At 43.1% G+C, this 19,216-nt stretch overlaps 3 protein-coding genes across 3 annotated transcripts; 1 reads left to right on the forward strand and 2 right to left on the reverse strand.

Annotated features, from left to right (window-relative positions):
• The first annotated feature begins 852 nt into the window (after positions 1-852).
• Positions 853-3,715, forward strand: LOC138943773 (coiled-coil domain-containing protein 39-like). Its single transcript, XM_070314711.1, has 4 exons — positions 853-1,209; positions 1,543-2,253; positions 2,729-3,056; positions 3,132-3,715. Exons 1-4 carry the CDS (start codon positions 853-855, stop codon positions 3,713-3,715), a joined length of 1,980 nt encoding a protein of 659 aa, XP_070170812.1.
• Positions 3,716-5,968: 2,253 nt separating this feature from the next.
• On the reverse strand, positions 5,969-12,403 carry LOC138943774 (uncharacterized). Its single transcript, XM_070314712.1, has 4 exons — positions 11,868-12,403; positions 11,168-11,660; positions 10,394-10,738; positions 5,969-6,133 (listed from the first exon to the last, which is right to left on the reverse strand). The coding sequence occupies exons 1-4, from the start codon at positions 12,401-12,403 to the stop codon at positions 5,969-5,971; spliced, it is 1,539 nt and encodes a 512-aa protein (XP_070170813.1).
• Positions 12,404-12,599: 196 nt separating this feature from the next.
• Positions 12,600-14,337, reverse strand: LOC138943788 (uncharacterized). Its single transcript, XM_070314728.1, has one exon. It carries the CDS (start codon positions 13,962-13,964, stop codon positions 12,858-12,860), a length of 1,107 nt encoding a protein of 368 aa, XP_070170829.1. The 5' UTR covers positions 13,965-14,337; the 3' UTR covers positions 12,600-12,857.
• Between the last annotated feature and the right edge of the window lie 4,879 nt (positions 14,338-19,216).

Raw genomic sequence — 19,216 nt, forward strand, 5'->3', positions numbered from 1 at the left:
CCAAAGAACCGAGAGCTCCTAATAACGGTAGCAGGGGTAAAAAGCCGCCGCGTTTCGCTATCGGAAGCGTTCTTTTTCTCGTAGCGATTATTTTTCTTTTGTTCTTTTTTCTCTTGATTTTCGTTGTACCCATTCCAAGTTTTGTCTTCGATTTCATAGCCATCCATACAGCCGCCGCGGCGGCTCTCTCGCCGAGAGTCGAGTCTTTAGCCGCGACACGTTCGCGCGCTTTTTTGGCAAGCGCGTGGTCAGCGACGTGTCGATCAGCGAGCTCGCCGCTCCGCGAGTACGCGATATCGTGCTCGCGGCAGGCCGCGTCCAGAGGATTGACACCTCGATCGCCTCGCGCGAGTCGTTTCGCAAGACGAGTACCCGGCCCGCAAAATTGATATCCAGGTATATATAGTTCGAAAGGGAGTGCGTTTATCGCTCTATTCAACAAGCCAGCGCCATGACTCACACCGTACTGCTGTTTCGCGAATTGCATTCGCCGCAATCTTTAACAAGCGGCGCCGGACCGTCGATGTGTGTTCGTTGCCAAGGGCGATTATAATGCTCTAGACATCGACGGTAGCGCCGCACCTCCGGATCCACTTTTATATATTCAGGCAGTTTCTCCCACAATCGTTCTACGTAGCGACCGAAATGCTTTAGTAAAATTATTTTCGGAATATACCGCAATTGATCGGTGGTGAAATCGAGAATATCGTCGCCATCTATTAGTAAGATAAACATTTCGATTCACCGCGCGCAATTCGCTACTGCGCGATTGATGGCAATCTATTCGTATATAAATTAAAAAGTCTCGCCCTGCCTTACGCGAGTGTACCGCGCACGCGCGCAGCAAGAGGAATGCGTTTCGTGCGGCAACCGATCGCGATAAAGGTGACGAACCTCGATAATAAAACGCGGCCGTCGAAAGAAACGCGTAGACACGGTCGTCTATTACCGAGCGCTATTCGTTGCGTTATTTGCGGGCCTTCTAGTTGCGGCAAAACAAACGCATTAATAAGTTTGTTGGAGAGTCCGCATGGTGTACGCTTCGAGAACGTTTATGTTTACTCAAAGTCATTGCAGCAGCCTAAATATCAATATTTAGAAAATTTATTAACACCGATGGAAGATATAGGTTATTTCACATTTTCTAATAACTTTGACGTTATTTCACCCAGCGAAGTTCTCCCGAATTCGATATTCGTGTTCGACGATGTAGCGTGCGACAAACAAAATACTATCAGAGAATATTTCGCTATGGGTCGACACTCGAACGTCGATTGCTTCTATCTGTGCCAAACGTATGCTAAAATACCGAAGCATTTGATTCGAGATAACGCTAATTTGTTAATTCTTTTTAAACAAGATGGTACTAATTTACGTCACGCATACAACGATCACGTGAACACGGATATGTCGTACGAGAATTTTCACGCGCTATGTCGCGCGTGTTGGCGATATAAATATGGTTTCTTAGTAATCGACAAAGATAGCGCGCTCCGCACTGGTAGATACAGACGAGGATTTAATGATTTCATTGTACCGTAGAACGATCAGTTGTCGCGAATACGTCGAACGCGTCAATCGCTCTCTCGCGAGTTAGAAGAAGTTGCAATGGCCTCGACGGATATCGGCGAACGCGAAAAAACAGCAAAAGAGATAGCTAAAACGCGCGCATCGATTCGTAAAAAACACAGAGCATTAAAAACTGGAAAAATGGAAAGCGAGATCGCGATAGAGAGTCGTTTCAAACCAATCGTCGAACCGCTGCGACGCATCGCTGATCGCGCTGAGCGAGACGAGATAGAGCGAAATGAAATTAAGCGCGAAATGATAAAACAAGACGCAACCGACATTTCACCCTCGACGAGCGTCGAGGAAAAATTGAAAGATGAAGCACTAACTCCCGTTTGGAAAAAACCTAAAGCGAAACGAATACGCGCTCGACGACGATTGAACGCCGTTTCTACTCCATTAAACGAATCTTTCGTCGAAAGAGACCCATTCGCGCGAAACGAAACCGAAGAATATGAAACGTTCGAATCCGAGAGTCTCGAATCGCCCTCGATATCCGAAATACCCGTTAAACAAATTTCGCGAATTGCTCAAGATAGCGAAATATCGCACGGTCGACTAGGACCGTTAGGGCGAAAATATATGGGGACTCTTCTCGGCGGAGAAGCGCCGAACGAGATTGATCACGTTTACGGAGTTTACATCGGCGAGAAAGGTGCGATGCTCGGCGATAAGCGATTTGACGTAGACGCGAATGATTCCATATTTATAGATGAGATTAAATATGTCGGTACTCCCGGTTTGTATGAATTAATTTTTATGAAAATTCCTAATAGTCTCATATATACAGAAAAAGATAAATTAACATACAGAAGTATATTGTTAACAACGAACGCTCATAGACGTGATCATGACGCTAAAAAATCTGTCTTAGGAAATAAAGGATATAAATACAAATTTATTATCGCTCCGCTTATTCACAACAGCGGCGCGAAAAAAACAGGCGCGGGTCGCGTATCGTCGACTATGCGTGTCACGGACAATAAAATCGATTACGTCCATTGGGACGATCCAAACGAATTAGTGGATCGTCTGCGATTATTAGACGCGTCGAGCCGGCAACAACGCTCACGAAAACGAGATTCTATCGATAATCGAGGAGCTTCGCGAAACAGGAGCGATCGTATAAATCGAACTGTCGTGTGGATGACTGTCGCAGTCGTACGCGGAATTCGCGATGTCCGTAAGCAAATTTGGCTCACCTTTAAAAAATCGAGGCTACGACGCGAGAACCGGAAGACTACGTCCGGCTATCGAGTCTCTGCGAAGTTACGTGCGCGATAACGCGCTGTGTCTAAGCTCTTCCATTGAATACGACGCGAGAGAGCGTAAAATAAAACGCTTGGCTCAACCTGAGGAGGACGCCGATGCGACAAGCAAAAGCTACGTCGAGGGAATCACATCGCAATTAAGAAAAGACGCGAACGAAGCGGCGCAGGGCGTCATTCTACTATTCACGAGACTCGCTCAGCTCGATAGCGCTTTAGGTAAATGAATAGACGTCGCGGAGAGTTTCGTTTCCGAGATAAAAACACGCGATGACGTTCTGAGTAAACGAATAGACGCTGTGGAAAATTCCATTTCGAGAATAGAAACGAGCGCTAACGCTCTAGATAAACGAATCGATGTTTTAGATAAACGAATCAAAGGTTTAAGCGATCAAATCGAAGTCGCGAAAAAAACTATATCGCTCAACGCGACGGAGTTCTCGACGAGAAACGCGAACGATCGTAAAATAATGTTCAATCAAGGTAAAACAATACAAGAACTAAGTCAAAAATCGCGTATCGCGGCGAATTCCGCGGTGAAATCCGAGACGAAGATACGAGAATTGGAAAATTCAACGTCACGATTGAAGAGAGATGCAGACGAGCTATCGGGAAGAGTGAGAGAACTGGCAAAGATTAGCGGGAGCGGCGAACCGCTCGAAAGAAAGATTAGCGAGAGCGGCGAACCGCTCGAAAGAAAGATTAGCGGGAGCGGCGAACCGCTCGAAAAAGAGATTAGCGGGAGCGGCGATCCGCTCGAAAAAGAGATTAGCGGTAACGACGATCCGCTCGAAAGAGAGATTAGCGGGAGCGGCGAACCGCTCGAAAAAGAGATCCAATTCAACGTTATTCTCGAGAGAAAGAAAAAAGAATTATGAGCGTTAAAAAACGAAGATTAGTCGAGGAATTGCACGCGCCCGCGAGAAGAAACTTCTCGCGTCGTCGCGTTGCGGTGCGCGGGTACGACGATCTAAGGCAAGCGGATGTGGTCCAGATGCGTCCTTACGCGAGACTCAACAAAGGCCACAACTACATACTCACCGTTATCGACGTATTAAGCAAATACGCATGGGCTGTACCGCTTAAGAGCAAAAGCGCGAACGAGGTTACTCGAGCGTTATCTAAAATAATACGAGACTCTAAGAGGTGTCCGAAAAATCTACAGACCGATAAAGGAAAAGAATTTTACAATGCCGATATGCGAAATTTTACGAAGAAGCACGAAGTAAATCATTATTCGACATATTCGGTGATGAAAGCGTCGATAGTCGAACGATTCAATCGTACGCTCAAAAATTTTATGTGGAAGTATTTCACGCTAAACGGAACGTACAAGTGGATCGACGAGTTACCACGACTCGTCGAGGAATATAACACGCGAAAACATCGCACTATAAATATGAGACCTGTCGACGTAACTCCAAAAATTGCCGATAAACTTTTAAATACTGTATACAGCAATATAAAAATCGCGGCTCCGGCGAAATTTAAAGTAGCCGATCCGCTACGCATCAGTAAATTTAAAACGATTTTCGAGAAAGGCTTCACACCCAACTGGACTACAGAGATTTTTCGAATAACTAAGATACAACGGATTAATCCCGTAACGTATCTATTAAAGGATTCGCGCGGCGAGCCGATCGCAGGAGGATTCTACGAGCACGAATTGTTGCGCGTTGGCGATCCCGACGTGTATCTCGTAGAAAAGGTGCTGCGTCGAAAGGGTGACAATATTTACGTGAAATGGTTAGGAATGGACGAATCGCACAATTCTTGGATAAATAAAACAGCTGTATTATGATAAAAATGTATTTTTATTAAATAAAACTACATATTATACATATTATACATATTATATATTATACAAAATTGTAGACATGTTAAAACTAAAATAATCGTATAATTATAAAACAAGGAAAATCTTAGAAAAAATTGTAGACATGTTAAAACTAAAATAATCGTATAATTATAAAACAAAGAAAAAAATAATAACACAATACAATTAAAATTAAAACTTGTGAAAATCGATTAACCGTTTAAATAATCGATTATAGAGTAATTATTATTATTAATCTTTAAATCGTATGATTATAAAACAATCGTAATTTGTACGAGTTCTCTCTTGCGCTCCATATAAACTCTTTCTCGCGCCGCTACGCGGCCGCCATATCCTGCGTTCTCTCTTTTGCGCTTTATGCGGACTCTTTTTTATATTCTATATATATTTTTCATCGCATTGTTAAGCGAACATCGTATCTCGCGGTAACTTTATTCTCGCGGTAGCTTTATTCTCGCGTTACTCTATATATAACACTTTCAAGAATATAATAAAGAGTCATGGAAATCATCGATCTGTCCAATTCGCGGCTAATCTCGACTCGATTTATGGCAAATTCTCGCATTCTATCTCGTTTGCATGTAGCATGTAGCATAATATATGTTCGATGCTAATGAAGTAGAATGCGAATTTGCCAAATCGAGTCGAGATTTGCCAAGACTTGGACAGAATGGTGGTTTCCACGACTTTTATATCGCAAAAACACAAAAAGTTCATTTTTTCGCGTTCTATACGAGTTCTCTCTCGCACCGCTACGCGGCCGCCGTATCCTGCGTTCTCTCTTTCAAACTTTATACGTACTCTTTCTCGCGCTTTGTATACATTCTTTATTACGTCACTATGATAACACTAAAACTCGCATTAACATCTTTTTCACATTATTCTATATAAAACACTTCCGAGAGCATAATAGAAAGATCGTGAAAATGTATGATCAGTCTTATTTATAATAGATTTTATATCTAATACCTATTATATATAAGACTGATCGAACATTTTCACGATTTTTTATTAAAATCTAATAAATAAAACCGATTAATTTTTATTATTTTATTAAAAATCTATTATAATAAATTATATTCAAATTATATTCAAATTATATTCAAATTATATTATTCGCGCAAATTTGTTCTTCGAAACGATTCGTAGAACGTCCATCGATGTTTTTTCGACGCAATCGTGAATTATATCGAAAATACAATGGTAATATATTATTTATAAAATATGTTTATACTAAATGAACTACTAACTAAAGTTTAAATGTTTTAAGAAACGTATAGTATTTTTTCGCTCCCTACAACGGTATTTTATAATGTCCCCACGGTAACGTATCCGTAGTTCCCGATATCGTGTATCGTTTGTCATCGTGCGGACTGAGCGCGATTTTCAATTCCGATACTGTATACATCTCGTGTAACTCGGATCTTATACAAAACTGCTCGCGCTTCATCTCGATCCCCTGTCGAAGACAGCGCGCGTAATCGTCAAACGTTATCGTTCTCGCGACAACGCCGCTCTTAAGAGGATGCCGGAGCGACGGCCGAACTCCGACGGGTTAGCGCCCTCATCTAAGCGTAACTAAAATTATCGATAATACCGACCGAAATTATCGATAATATCAATAATTTTAGTTCCGCTGTTACCAATATTAATATTTCTGCATGTTTTATGCATATTTGAAAGAGAATTGTGTTCAATATGTTGAAATCGGACAACATCGTGTATTTCTACTGCTCTATTGCCTCGCACGCATATCTAAGCGTATCTAAGCGTATAGATAACAGTATAACATATACACGTGTCTGCCTTTATTGCATATTTGAACACAATTGCACACATTACTTATATGGACTTATATATATATATATATATATATATATATATATGTACGTGTGTGTGTGTGTGCCTTTCCATATATCTTTCCAAGAGGAATAATATTTGGCCATGTGTATGTGTGTGTGTGCATGTATTGTTATATATATATGTGTGCCTTTTATGTATATATATATATACATACATACATAGATACATACATACATACATACAATAGCACAATACATATATATGTATTATAATATATAATAACGGTTATATTGCTAATCTTACATAACTATTAAATCGCATCCGGTTCAAAATATTGTAAAGCAACCAGCACACGTAAATCGCCTCTGGAATATTTTTTACAATAACCAGCACACGTAAATCGCCTCTGGAATATTTTTTACAATAACCAGCACACGTAAATCGCCTCTGGGATATTTTTTACAATACCCAGCACACGTAAATCGCCTCTGGGATATTTTTTACAATAACCAGCACACGTAAATCGCCTCTGGGATATTTTTTACAATACCCAGCACACGTAAATCGCCTCTGGGATATTTTTTACAATAACCAGCACACGTAAATCGCCTCTGGGATATTTTTTACAATACCCAGCACACGTAAATCGCCTCTGGGATATTTTTTACAATAACCAGCACACGTAAATCGCCTCTGGGATATTTTTTACAATACCCAGCACACGTAAATCGCCTCTGGGATATTTTTTACAATAACCAGCACACGTAAATCGCCTCTGGGATATTTTTTACAATACCCAGCACACGTAAATCGCCTCTGGGATATATTTTTAACCAGAGCTCATGCAAACCGCATCTGGTATGAAATATTTACAACCAGTTCACGAAAAGATCGCTTCTGGGATCAAATATTTCGGCAATATTTAGAGCGCACATGCAAACCGCATCTAGTATGAAATATTTACAACCAGTTCACGAAAAGATCGCTTCTGGGATCAAATATTTCGGCAATATTTAGAGCGCACATGCAAACCGCATCTGGTATGAAATATTTACAACCAGTTCACGAAAAGATCGCTTCTGGGATCAAATATTTCGGCAATATTTAGAGCGCACATGCAAACCGCATCTGGTATGAAATATTTACAACCAGTTCACGAAAAGATCGCATATAGACGGTTGAGCACATTTTTGCGGTTATCTCTCGTTACGCGTATGTACACAACACGCGCGACTGAGACTGAGACTGAGTACTGCCGTGCACTGATATTATCGCATGTGCCTGGCTGTGTGCGTGTGAATAGTACAGTCGCCTTATTCCCCGATACGTACATACATACTTAGATACATGCATGCTACAAATATCGCGTAATAATAAAAACAAATGCGCATCTTTATAAACGAATATTCTGTAACCGAATAAAAAATTATTTTCATATTGATTAAAATTAATTCGATACATAAAAACATTATTTATTAATATTTTACGACATGTCATTTTAATCACAATAATGTAATTAATGCATTTAAATTATTTTCGGATATATAAAATGCGAAATACAGACATTTGATTTTCTATAGTAACATGACATATATATACAGGGTGTCCGGCGTCAACCGCATCACCGGTCATGTGCAGGTAGAGCAGGTGAAACCGAGAAGAAAAGTCCTGTACCAATTTTTTATATAATACTTAATAAAAGAGTTATTATTGAGTAAAGTCTGGCCAATCAGCGCCAATCTTTAGCCGGGCGCATGTCGGTGAACCGCGCGCTTGATAGTGTACGCCGCTGCACACTTCACATCGCGCGGCTCACTGACGTGCGCCCGGCTAAAGGTCGGCGCTGATTGGCCAGACTTTACTCAATAATAACTCTTTTATTAAGTGTTATAGAAAAAAAAGGTAAAGGACTTTTCTTCTCGATTTCATCTGCTCTACCTGCACACGACCGGTGATGCGATTGACGCCGGACACCCTGTATATATATATATATAAATTTTATAATAATTTATATATATTAATCTAACGTGAAAGATTGTAGATAAAGGGAGCCTCACAAGCGAGACTTCGGAACTCTTCGATATTTGTCGTCTGGCTTGCTCCTTCATTCTTTCTCGCTATCGCTTTTGTCGACTCTCCAGCATCGCGCGGGGATCTTTCCTTATATAAACATCTTATAAAATAAAAACTGAAACTTTCATATTGTATTTTATTAGTATAAAAATAATTATAATGGATTAATGAGATTTTTGCGATTAAAATAACACCAAATATGACATAAATCGGATAATTTTAAATGAAATAAGTAATCATAATTTTAATAACATAATTGATTAAAAATAATCCGATTTATGTCATGTTTCGTGTCATTTTAATCGCAAGAATCTCATTAATCCATTATAATCCCCGACGCTGAAGAGTCGACAAAAGCGAGAGCGAGAAAGAATGAAGGAGTAAGTGAGATGACAAACATGAAAGAGTTCCGAAGCCTCGCTCGCGTGACTCCTTTTATCTGTAATCTTTCACGTATATATGTCATCTTACTATAGAAAATAAAACTTTCGTATTTCGCATTTTATATATCTGAAAATAATTGTAATGGATTAATTACATTTTTGCGATTAAAATGACACCAAATACGATATAAATCCGATTATTTTAAATGAAATAAGTAATCATAATTTTAATAACATAACTGATTAAAAATTATCTGATTTATGTCATGTTTAGTATTATTTTAATCGCAAGAATCTCATTAATCTATTAAAATTATTTTGATATCGATAAAATACGAAAAACAGAAATTTTACGAACGATATGTAACCCGAGATATTATAGATAAAGAGAGCCTCGCGAACGAGACTTCGGAACTGTTTGATGTTTGTCATCTCGCTTGCTCCTCGTTCTTTATTGTATTCTTTCATCCCCATTATTATATTCTTTTATTTCTTCGACTTTTATTCTTTCTATATTCTCGTCTTCCTACATAATAATACATTAATTTATTCGTCTTTATTTTATACAACATAAATGAGATATTGTGTATGTCATAAATAGAAAAAGTATTTAATTATGTGCATTTTTGTATGTACATGTGTTGTATTTAACTATAATTAAATAGAAAAAGAAAATAACTTGTGTATCTCATTTATGATGTATCAAATAAACATAAATAAATAAATTTATTTATTTTCATGTAGGGACACGAGAATAGAAAGAATAAAAATTAAGCAAATAAAAGAATATAATAATGGCAATAAAAGAATACAATATACAATAATGAACGAGCAGAATGAAAGAGAGAGAGAGAGAGAGAGAGAGAGAGAGAGAGGCGCGAGTGAACGCGTAAGTGAATATGCGAGGAGCATGAAGCTAAGCGATACGTAGTACATAGCGAGCGAGCGATTAGAAAAAGACAGAGCGTATGATCGAGAGAAAAAAGATACTGCAATAATGTTAGTGCGTACATATATATTACTCTCACACGCATGAAAGAGACAAAGGTAGTACGATTATGTCTGTCCTTGTCATGTAAGATTGCAGCTCCGTCTATCGCGACATCACGCAACTAATCTACTGCTCTGTTTTACTCTTGAGTCTCTATCTCGCACACACACATATACACGAAAGTGTAGCATCGTAAAATCTTTTTTATAAAGCTTCTAAATTCACTTCTCTAAGTTCACTTATACTCTTTGATGAAATGCCGAGTGCGGAGTTCACTGATAAGGCACGTACAGATTACAAATTTGTTATATTAAGTAAATGTTGACGGCAGAAGCCGATAACAAAACTGTAATTTTCACATTTTTTTCAACTTTTCATATGAAATGTTAAACTCCGCACTCCGTTATTATGTGTACCTTAATTGTGGAAAAGGATTTATTGATATCTATAATCAACAAAAAGATTTTGCAATCCTACTAATATTCGCATTCTGTCGGTAATCCGGCATCCTCTTAACACCCTTGATTCTTTTTGTATCGCTTTTACCGGCGACTCGCAGCGCGTACATTTTCGCTCTAAGTCCAATAAATTCGGTCATAATCGCGCCAGCGTTCTCATCCTTCATCGCACCGGGTATTTTTTTATTAGCGAGAGGCATTCCATACGCATTGTCCATTGCGTAATCGCTCGTATCGAACTTGTCGATATCGCGCTTCATATTCTCGTATATGTCCTCGCACTCGACGCGATAAATGAGACTATCCGTATCGGTGTACATTATTTTACACTTATCTCGATACAATGGTAGCATGTACTCGTAGTGAAATTCGTATAAACGAATTTTAGATATATCGAGAATACACATACCTACATAAATTGGTTTATTGAACTTAATCTCGAGTTTACGCAATTCTACAGCTACGAGATCCTCCGCGAAAACGCTTCTACTGTGAAAATTCGGCTTCGCGATCATCGCCTCCGCGCCGTATCGCCCGTCCCATCGAGTCACGAGTCGAAGATTCGAATGATTGCGCACGTTTTCCATAGTTTTGCCAAACACGGCATTATTCATTAATTTGTATAGATTTTTCTCAAACTCGTTTTTCGCGTTAATTCGTAATCGTGTATTCAGTTCGATGTATTCGCGCAACCATGAAGATTGCGCGAATCGCAATATTCTGTGTATTTTCGTAATGCGTAATCCGTGTCGAACGCATTGCTGCAAATTGCGATAATATATTACGTAACGGTTCTTATCGTACAGCGTGGCGAGAAGCTTCTCGTCTCGTTTTCCGGGCGGCTTATCGCGCGTCGGGCAGAATGGCAAGTCAGCGTGAGAATCGTGAAGGTCGGACGGATATGCAAGGTCGACCTCTAGAATATAACCGATAGGCGAGTCCGATGTCACGGACATTAAGTCAACGCTCGTAACGTTATCGACCCATCGAAAATTTTCGTAAGGCAACGATTGACACATCGCCCATCCGTACAAATTATTTATATCGAAGTACATGAGATACGACGATGGTTCCGAAGAATCGTATGACTGTAAATATTTGTTATTAGCGCGCGCGTATCTGTTGGAACATTGACTTAGCCCGCCGCGTATTCCACGCTCCACGAACATTACCATATCAATGTCGGGTAATAATTCGAATCGCATACTCGTATACTTCAACATAGCGTCCCATGTGTATCCCGGTAACGTGTAATAATACGCGGGATCTAAATTATAACTTCTCATACACGCGTCACGAAAATTTTCGAAAACATCGGCCAATAGAAGAACGTCGGTCTTTAAATACAAATCACTATAATCGCCTAACGTTTCGACGCGAAATCGCTCCCAGACTCTTATCGCGCGCGCGTAATCGTTCTCAGATATCGCGTCACCGGTTAGCGAACTGTGAAAAGCCTCGCGCGGCGGTAGACGAGTCTCTAACAATTTATCTACGTCGTCGACATACTCGTACGGAAATACACCCTTTCGCGCGAGAAGCTCGAAATCGGCGTCGCTAAGATCGGAAAATTCCGAACGCGCGATCCTCAACTCGCTTTTGTCTAGATACGACGCCAATTTCTCGAGACTCGCGCTTAAAAATTTGAAAGAATCCACGAAACGCAACTTCAAGCGTTTTCCGAACCATCCCTCGTCCCACGCATCTTCGACGTTCTTCGTGAAAGAGATATACGTTTCTTTCGTTATCGGCAATATTTCCACGCTACCGGGAAAAGCGTTAGCTACATCTTTAATGATAAAATGCGCGTCGTAACCCGATAAATTGTGAAAGAATACGGGAATTACGTAAGTATCCTTATAATTTAAATTACAATTCGAATGCGCCGGACCTCTGTACCGTCCAGTCAAATGACAGTGATCGCGCACGCGAGCGTCTCCCAATTCGAACGGTTTCTCGCATATGCTGCAGCGCGTCGCGTTTACGAATCTCTCCCATTCATCCGATGTAAGATTTGTCATAGGAGCATCGATATCGAGAACAATTTTCGCGCGAAGCGCTAGATCGTGCAGTTCTCTAACGAACCACAATACGCAATTTTCACCGCGATAAGCTCTGTAAGTAGAGCTAACGCCATCGAGCGCGCATCGCGCGTAATATCCGGCGCTATAAACTTCGTGATGCTGAACGATAGATGTATTCGACGTTCTCCTCTCCTCTTTCTTCTTCAGTACGCATTCGAGATCAGCGTACACCACGAATGGAAGTCGCTCCTTTCTACTATAGTTACGAAACTCTAACCATTTGTCGTCTTTGGTAGGAAGGACTATAGCGCACTCGTTCATCCTTCCGCAGTCCACGCTGTGAGCCGATAACTTATCGCTCGTTCGAAAATAGTGCATGCATCTGCGACATAACGCACATTTTAAATCTCGCGCATTATCAACATCGCGCGACGATTTTTTTAATTAGTACTCACCGATCGCATATATGCGATTTATGTCGTCTACCGCTGAGTTGCGAGCCGACGAGTCGCGACAAATTCTTAATCCACGCGAAATGCGTCGCGTCATCTCGTCGCGTCATATCGTCAAAATACAACAGATTAACGTGTCTGTTCTTTTTATCGTCAGTGAGACGCAAAGGAACAACGCGACAACCGTCTTTTCCCTCCTTTTTATCTCGAACGGTATACACATTAATAGATATGTCGTTAATACGCTCGAATCTAGTAATTTTGTTCAAACTCATAGGAAATTTAACGCCCTTCAGATTCAGCACCGTCGTGTAATGCGGGTACGAAGATTCCCGACCCACGTTTTTTTCAGCTGGATACAGAGCGGCGACCACCGCCCATGCGAAACACGCATTGTCATTAGATTGCACGTTTATCACCGCTTTCTTCAACGCGATCTCTCGCGGCAATTTAACGCGACATCCCGCGTGCATAGGATTGTATCTGTTCACGTTCACAGTTAAATTGAATATTCGCGATAACGCCCATCCACTATCGCGCTCCTGAAATTCTTCCAACGAGGTTAGAGTAGCGTCGACCACTCGCTTCTCGTACCACTCTCGCAAGTCGGAAAGAGGTAGAAGCGGATAATTCTTCGTGACAATAGTCTTAACATCGATCTTGTCGCCCGAAACGAACTCGCCAATAAATACGGTATTGACCTTAACACCGTTATATTCATTCATAACATCGCGTATTCGATCGAGCACGGTATCTCTAGCGTCCTCGAGAAATCGTCGAGGTTCGATATAATCGAAATTAATAACCGCGCCGGTTAAAACGCGTCTAGAGAAAGCCGTCTCGATCTCGGACCACGAGAATCCCTCGCGTTCCTCTACGCCGCCTCCCACGCGTTCGAAACGTCGACGCAGATCGTCTCTCGCGCCCGTTAATCGAACGATTCGAGCGATAAGAGAATTGATCGCTCCGGTCGATCTCCCTCGGCGCTCTCCTCGACATCTCTCCCGCAGAGACTCGAGACACTCGTCGCACCGTCGCGCCCACGCGCGATACGCGTTCCCCGTCGCGACGTCCCGCGCGCTATCGAGAAGATCGCGCGCCTCCATCTCGTCACTCGTCGTCTAACGAACGCCAAGATTTTTTACAAATAAACCACGTCTCCTCCTCGTCGTAATTCTCGATGTAGAACAAAGCTCTCGTCTCGCAGCCGGCGCACCAATTATTCGACACGTCGAAAACCTCGTCGACGAGATCGCAAGCGGGCACCATCTCGCTATACACCGTTTTCGTCACGTGCGTCGATACGCTCTTCGCGAAACTCGAGCTACGCGCGCAATACGCGCAATATCTCTCGTTCTCCTCGAAATACTCTCCGTTCTCGAATCGGCAACCGAACTTAAAGAAACAATGCACGACGTGATTCACCTCCCACGAAAATTTCGGAATTCCGTATCGCTGTCTCCAATTGCGATAGAGCAAATAGCCATCGGCTCCGATATTCGCGAAAGGTTCGTCGAATCGCGTCTCGCTCGCCTCTCGCACGAACTCTTCCGCGAAATCGATCTCTTCTATACAGTACAAACGATCCTCTATATAACGTTCGCGTAGTTCTTTCTTCAAACAATTCGGTATCTCCAAATTCCATATATCCTCGATACTTCCGATTCGAACATTCACCGCTCTTCCGGCTAATCTCGTTAAAGCGCTCGGCGCGCGCTTCATCGCGCCGCAAAATATCCTCGAACGTACTAACACCTCGAGATCATCGCGGCGTCCTTTTATAACGAGGAAAATAGCGAGGACGCGCCCCCGATTAACCGAACCGGATACTCGCTCTCGGACGCGCGACGTCGCCGAAAAATGAAAAAAAACTCGCCCCGAAACGCGACGAGCGCGCTCGCGCTAACGCGCGCCTCGAGAGGAGGAGAGCGACGAGGGACGCCCCTTCGTCCGCTCGACCGCCCACCGACGATCCCCCGCCCCCTCGACGCCGGGCGCCCGCCGCCCGCTCGCGGATCGCGCGCTAGAAGCGCCCCCCTAAAGAATCGCGACGGCGGATCGCGCGCTAGAAGCGGCGCGCCCCCCTAAAGAATCGCGACGGCGGATCGCGCGCTAGAAGCGGCGCGCCCCCCTAAAGAATCGCGACGGCGGATCGCGCGCTAGAAGCGGCGGATCGCGCGCTAGAAGCGCCCCCCTAAAGAATCGCGACGGCGGACCGCGCGCTAGGGGCGCAAGTCGCGTCGAGGTCGCGAATCGGGAGGAACCGCCACCCCCGAACGCCATCTCTCGAGCGCTCTCGGCGACTCGTACCCACCGCTTCCCCCCGACCGCGCTTCCCCTCTCATCCTACTTACCCCCCCCCCCCCCCATGCACCCGCCCAGCCCGCTCTCCATCCCTTGGGCGCCCACAAACTGCTCCGAAACTATCTCTCTCTCTTACTCCCCAATGATACCCTCTCTCTCACACTCACGTAAAACTGATCCAAAACCGGCCTTACTATCCTACTGAGGACTATGCTCGCGCAGGCGCAGAGCGTGCACAGCGCGTTGCGCGACGTTGCGCTAGCCCCCGAGCAATTCGAGTTTGGCGATCGCGACTTCGCCATCCCCGAATTAATCGACATGCTTCACGAACGCGAAGATAGACAGCGAGTCGTCGCGTCACCGATCGACGAGGAGCCCGAATCGCGGCCAATCAGCGAGGAGCCCGAATCGCGGCCAATCGGCGAGGAGCCCGAATCGCGGCCAATCGGCGAGGAGTTCGAATCGCAGTTAATCGGCGAGGAACCCGAATCGCAGCCGATGGAAGACGAGGCTGAATCGTCGACGGGCGACGAGAATAAATCGCCGACGAGTGTACAATTAGAGGGTTACGAGCCCGAATCGCAGCCGTTCTTCGAGCTGTAACTTTACACATTAATAAAATTTGATTTTTGTTTATACTTATATATTTCGTGTATCGCACGAGCGCATTTATAAAATGCGATTCTTTATGAATAAATGCTATATATTAAACGAAGCGTCGATTCTTTTCGCTTCTCTTTCCTTCTTCGATATCCTCTCGTTCTCGCGCCATCCTTCTTTCGCGCCTTTCTTAGTAAACGTTGGCGCTCTCTTATCGCGAAATGATACGCGCTCGCGATAAAAATAGTATTCGTTTAATATGTAAAGATAAATTTATTTTAAAAATGTTATAGCCCGAACAGGCTATACACGAATTATTAAATATATTATTCTAAATACATATTATTTTATATGATTGCCCAACGTGTAACGCGAATACAGATCACGTTACGAGCGTTGACCGAACAAAGCACTGACAACGCGAGCCACGCGCTAAGCGCGAGCGACCGTGCAATTATTTCATTGCGAAAACGCGGAAATCAGGGCAAACGGAAGAAGGACATTGCAAAAATGCAACGTAGAAGTCCTACTTAAAGGCGAAATAAAAAGGAATAAAGAAATTGCGAAAGTGCAAGCAAAGAAGTCCTACTTAGAACTTCTTAGCTTGCATCCGGATATTGTCAAAATCAAGCGACACGACACACAGCCTTGTCGCTAAACGACCCCCTCCCGGGAAGCCAAGGGGAGTTAATAAAAAGGCCCACCGCTAACGAACGCCGGGTAGTCTTGATCATTAATTAATATTACGCGGGTAGTCACAATAACTACCAAACGGGCAATCTTTATTCCTTTACGCGAGCAATATCTCTAACAACCGCGAGTGTCAAAACGAGTATCAATAATTATTATAATATTGAATAGCCACGCAGTCGGCAGAAATATATACGAAGAAGCGAGAGGCGAGTCTCGAGACCGAAACTCGATTCTAGACACGCGCACGTTAAGATATCCGTTATCGTGATACGCGACGCGAGCGAAAGTGCGGGAATATTGTAATCAAGTCACAAATAAAATAGATATTAATATATTTATTTAACTGAAAAGGTGTCAATCTTTAAACAAATAAAAACAGTGAAGTTCTCAGGCGGCGCCCGAATTCCCAAATTCCTTCCGGCAAACGATCCCAACTACCGTGCCTCTCCGGAGGCACAACATTATTTGGTGGCAGCGATGGGATCTGCCGGGGCATCGCCAGATCTAAGCAAGACCTGCAAAAGACACGGTTGTGTTAAAAAGCGGGCATGCCAACAATCAATTCAATTGAAGATGACGGACGGAAGTAGCAGCTAAGCCTTCCCCAAGACCTGCAAAGCACCCAGAGTGTAAACAGGACAGGCACGCCAGCACACGTAAAACGTAAGCTGACGGAAACTACAATCAACGGAAGACACCGCAAGGACAACAGAACGAGCATCGCCACAGCTGTAGCAGAAACGTGAGCCGCCAAGCATTGCGACCTACGATAACTCTATAGACAACGCACCGACGCCGGACAACGACCGCCGTACGACGAGCATCGTCAGCCGTATCAGCCGCCGAGCGAAGGACTGCAGCGTCAGCAACCTACTGACACAGCGAGCGATCATGCGAGCCGTTATACTATTGTAAGTCCGAAAAAATTTAATAAATATAATAGCGTGAATGTCGGAAGGTTCTAATATACCGAAACCGATAGCGAACCGATCGTGGTTACTGAGTGAACCAGCCCGACGAGCGATTAAATTAAGCTTAGGACCGCGAGAAAATCCTTATAACGTGCGAAAAAACTTAGAAACTCAATACTCGAGCGAAAGCGAGCCCGAGTTACCGGAAAACGTCGTCACAGAACGCGAATTTCCGTTTAACAATTTTGACGAAAGCCTATTCCCGCGTAATACGACTGACCCCACTGACGACACTCAACGCGAGACTAGACGTACGCGACCGTATATTAGTAGAACTCCAAGTAGAGTATCCCTACGGCGCGAATTTTCATTAACTTCCTACGAGAGCGATCTATTCGATCCGGAAGAAATTTATAGCCAACAAGAAAGTAATATGGCCGAATCGCGAAATCCGCAAGAAAACACTCCCGCGAACCCGCCACAAAGCGCGGTAGACGAGGAAATAGAAAGAATGCGACGATCCATTCACCAAATGGACCGAAATATAGTGGAGGCTGATCACACAGGGAGTGGTGCACTTGGACACAGTATAATTGGACACGGTGCAAATGGACACGTTACAAATGGACACGAGATTTTGCACACGGTTCAATTGGACACAGTGCATTTGGACACAGTAATTTTGGATACAGTAGCTTTTGGACACATAAGAAAATACGCATCGTTTACTTGGACACCGCTCAATTGGACACTGTTCGTTTAGACACAGAAAGATGCGCACCGTTCATTTGGACACCGTTCGTTTGGACACCGTTATTTGCCCACCGTTCGTTTGGACACTGTTCATTTGCCCACCGTTCGTTTGGACACCGTTCATTTGCCCACTGTTCGTTTGGACACCGTTCATTTGCCCACCGTTCGTTTGGACACCGTTCATTTGCCCACCGTTCGTTTGGACACCGTTCATTTGGACACCAAAATTTGATTTAAGTTATACGACGTAATCCACACCAAATTTTTGTTTTAAATAAGAAATAGGTTTGGGTTAGGTTATATCTTCCGGAAGTGGAGCCCCCCCGCAGGGGGGGCGGAACCCACTGTATCCATGCATGACATCCAAATATGCGAAAGGCTAAACAAAGTGCTAAAAGCAATGTAAAATTAATGACATCAGTATCAGAGATATATAAGTATGAATATATTTTATTTTGACAGATATTATAACCTTCAAATGTATCTCCTTTTCACGATTTCATATTTTACATAGATTTACCAGTATAAAGTGTTATAAGAATACTGATTATATTTTCCCAAAATGATTTTTATTTCTCTCCATCTGTTACATATTCAAACAAACAGTGCGCATGTTTCTGTGTACAAATGAACGGTGTCCAAACGAACGGTGGGCAAATAAACAGTGTCCAAACGAACGGTGGGCAAATGAACGGTGTCCAAACGAACAGTGGGCAAATGAACGGTGTCCAAACGAACGGTGGGCAAATGAACGGTGTCCAAACGAACGGTGGGCAAATAACGGTGTCCAAACGAACGGTGTCCAAATGAACGGTGCGCATCTTTCTGTGTCCAAACGAACGGTGTCCAAATGAACAGTGTCCAATTGAGCGGTGTCCAAGTAAACGATGCGTATTTTCTTATGTGTCCAAAAGCTACTGTATCCAAAATTACTGTGTCCAAATGCACTGTGTCCAATTGAACCGTGTGCAAAATCTCGTGTCCATTTGTAACGTGTCCATTTGCACCGTGTTCAATTGTACTGTGTCCAAGTGAAGGCCACTCGATCACACACCGCCCCACGAGAGAAACCGCGAAGAAAGAGGCGACGCGCACCT

This window comes from Polyergus mexicanus, unplaced genomic scaffold, assembly GCF_030449975.1.
Source record: "Polyergus mexicanus isolate NDT 795.1 unplaced genomic scaffold, iyPolMexi1.0 SCAF_39, whole genome shotgun sequence".
Classification (NCBI taxonomy): Eukaryota; Metazoa; Arthropoda; class Insecta; order Hymenoptera; family Formicidae; genus Polyergus; species Polyergus mexicanus.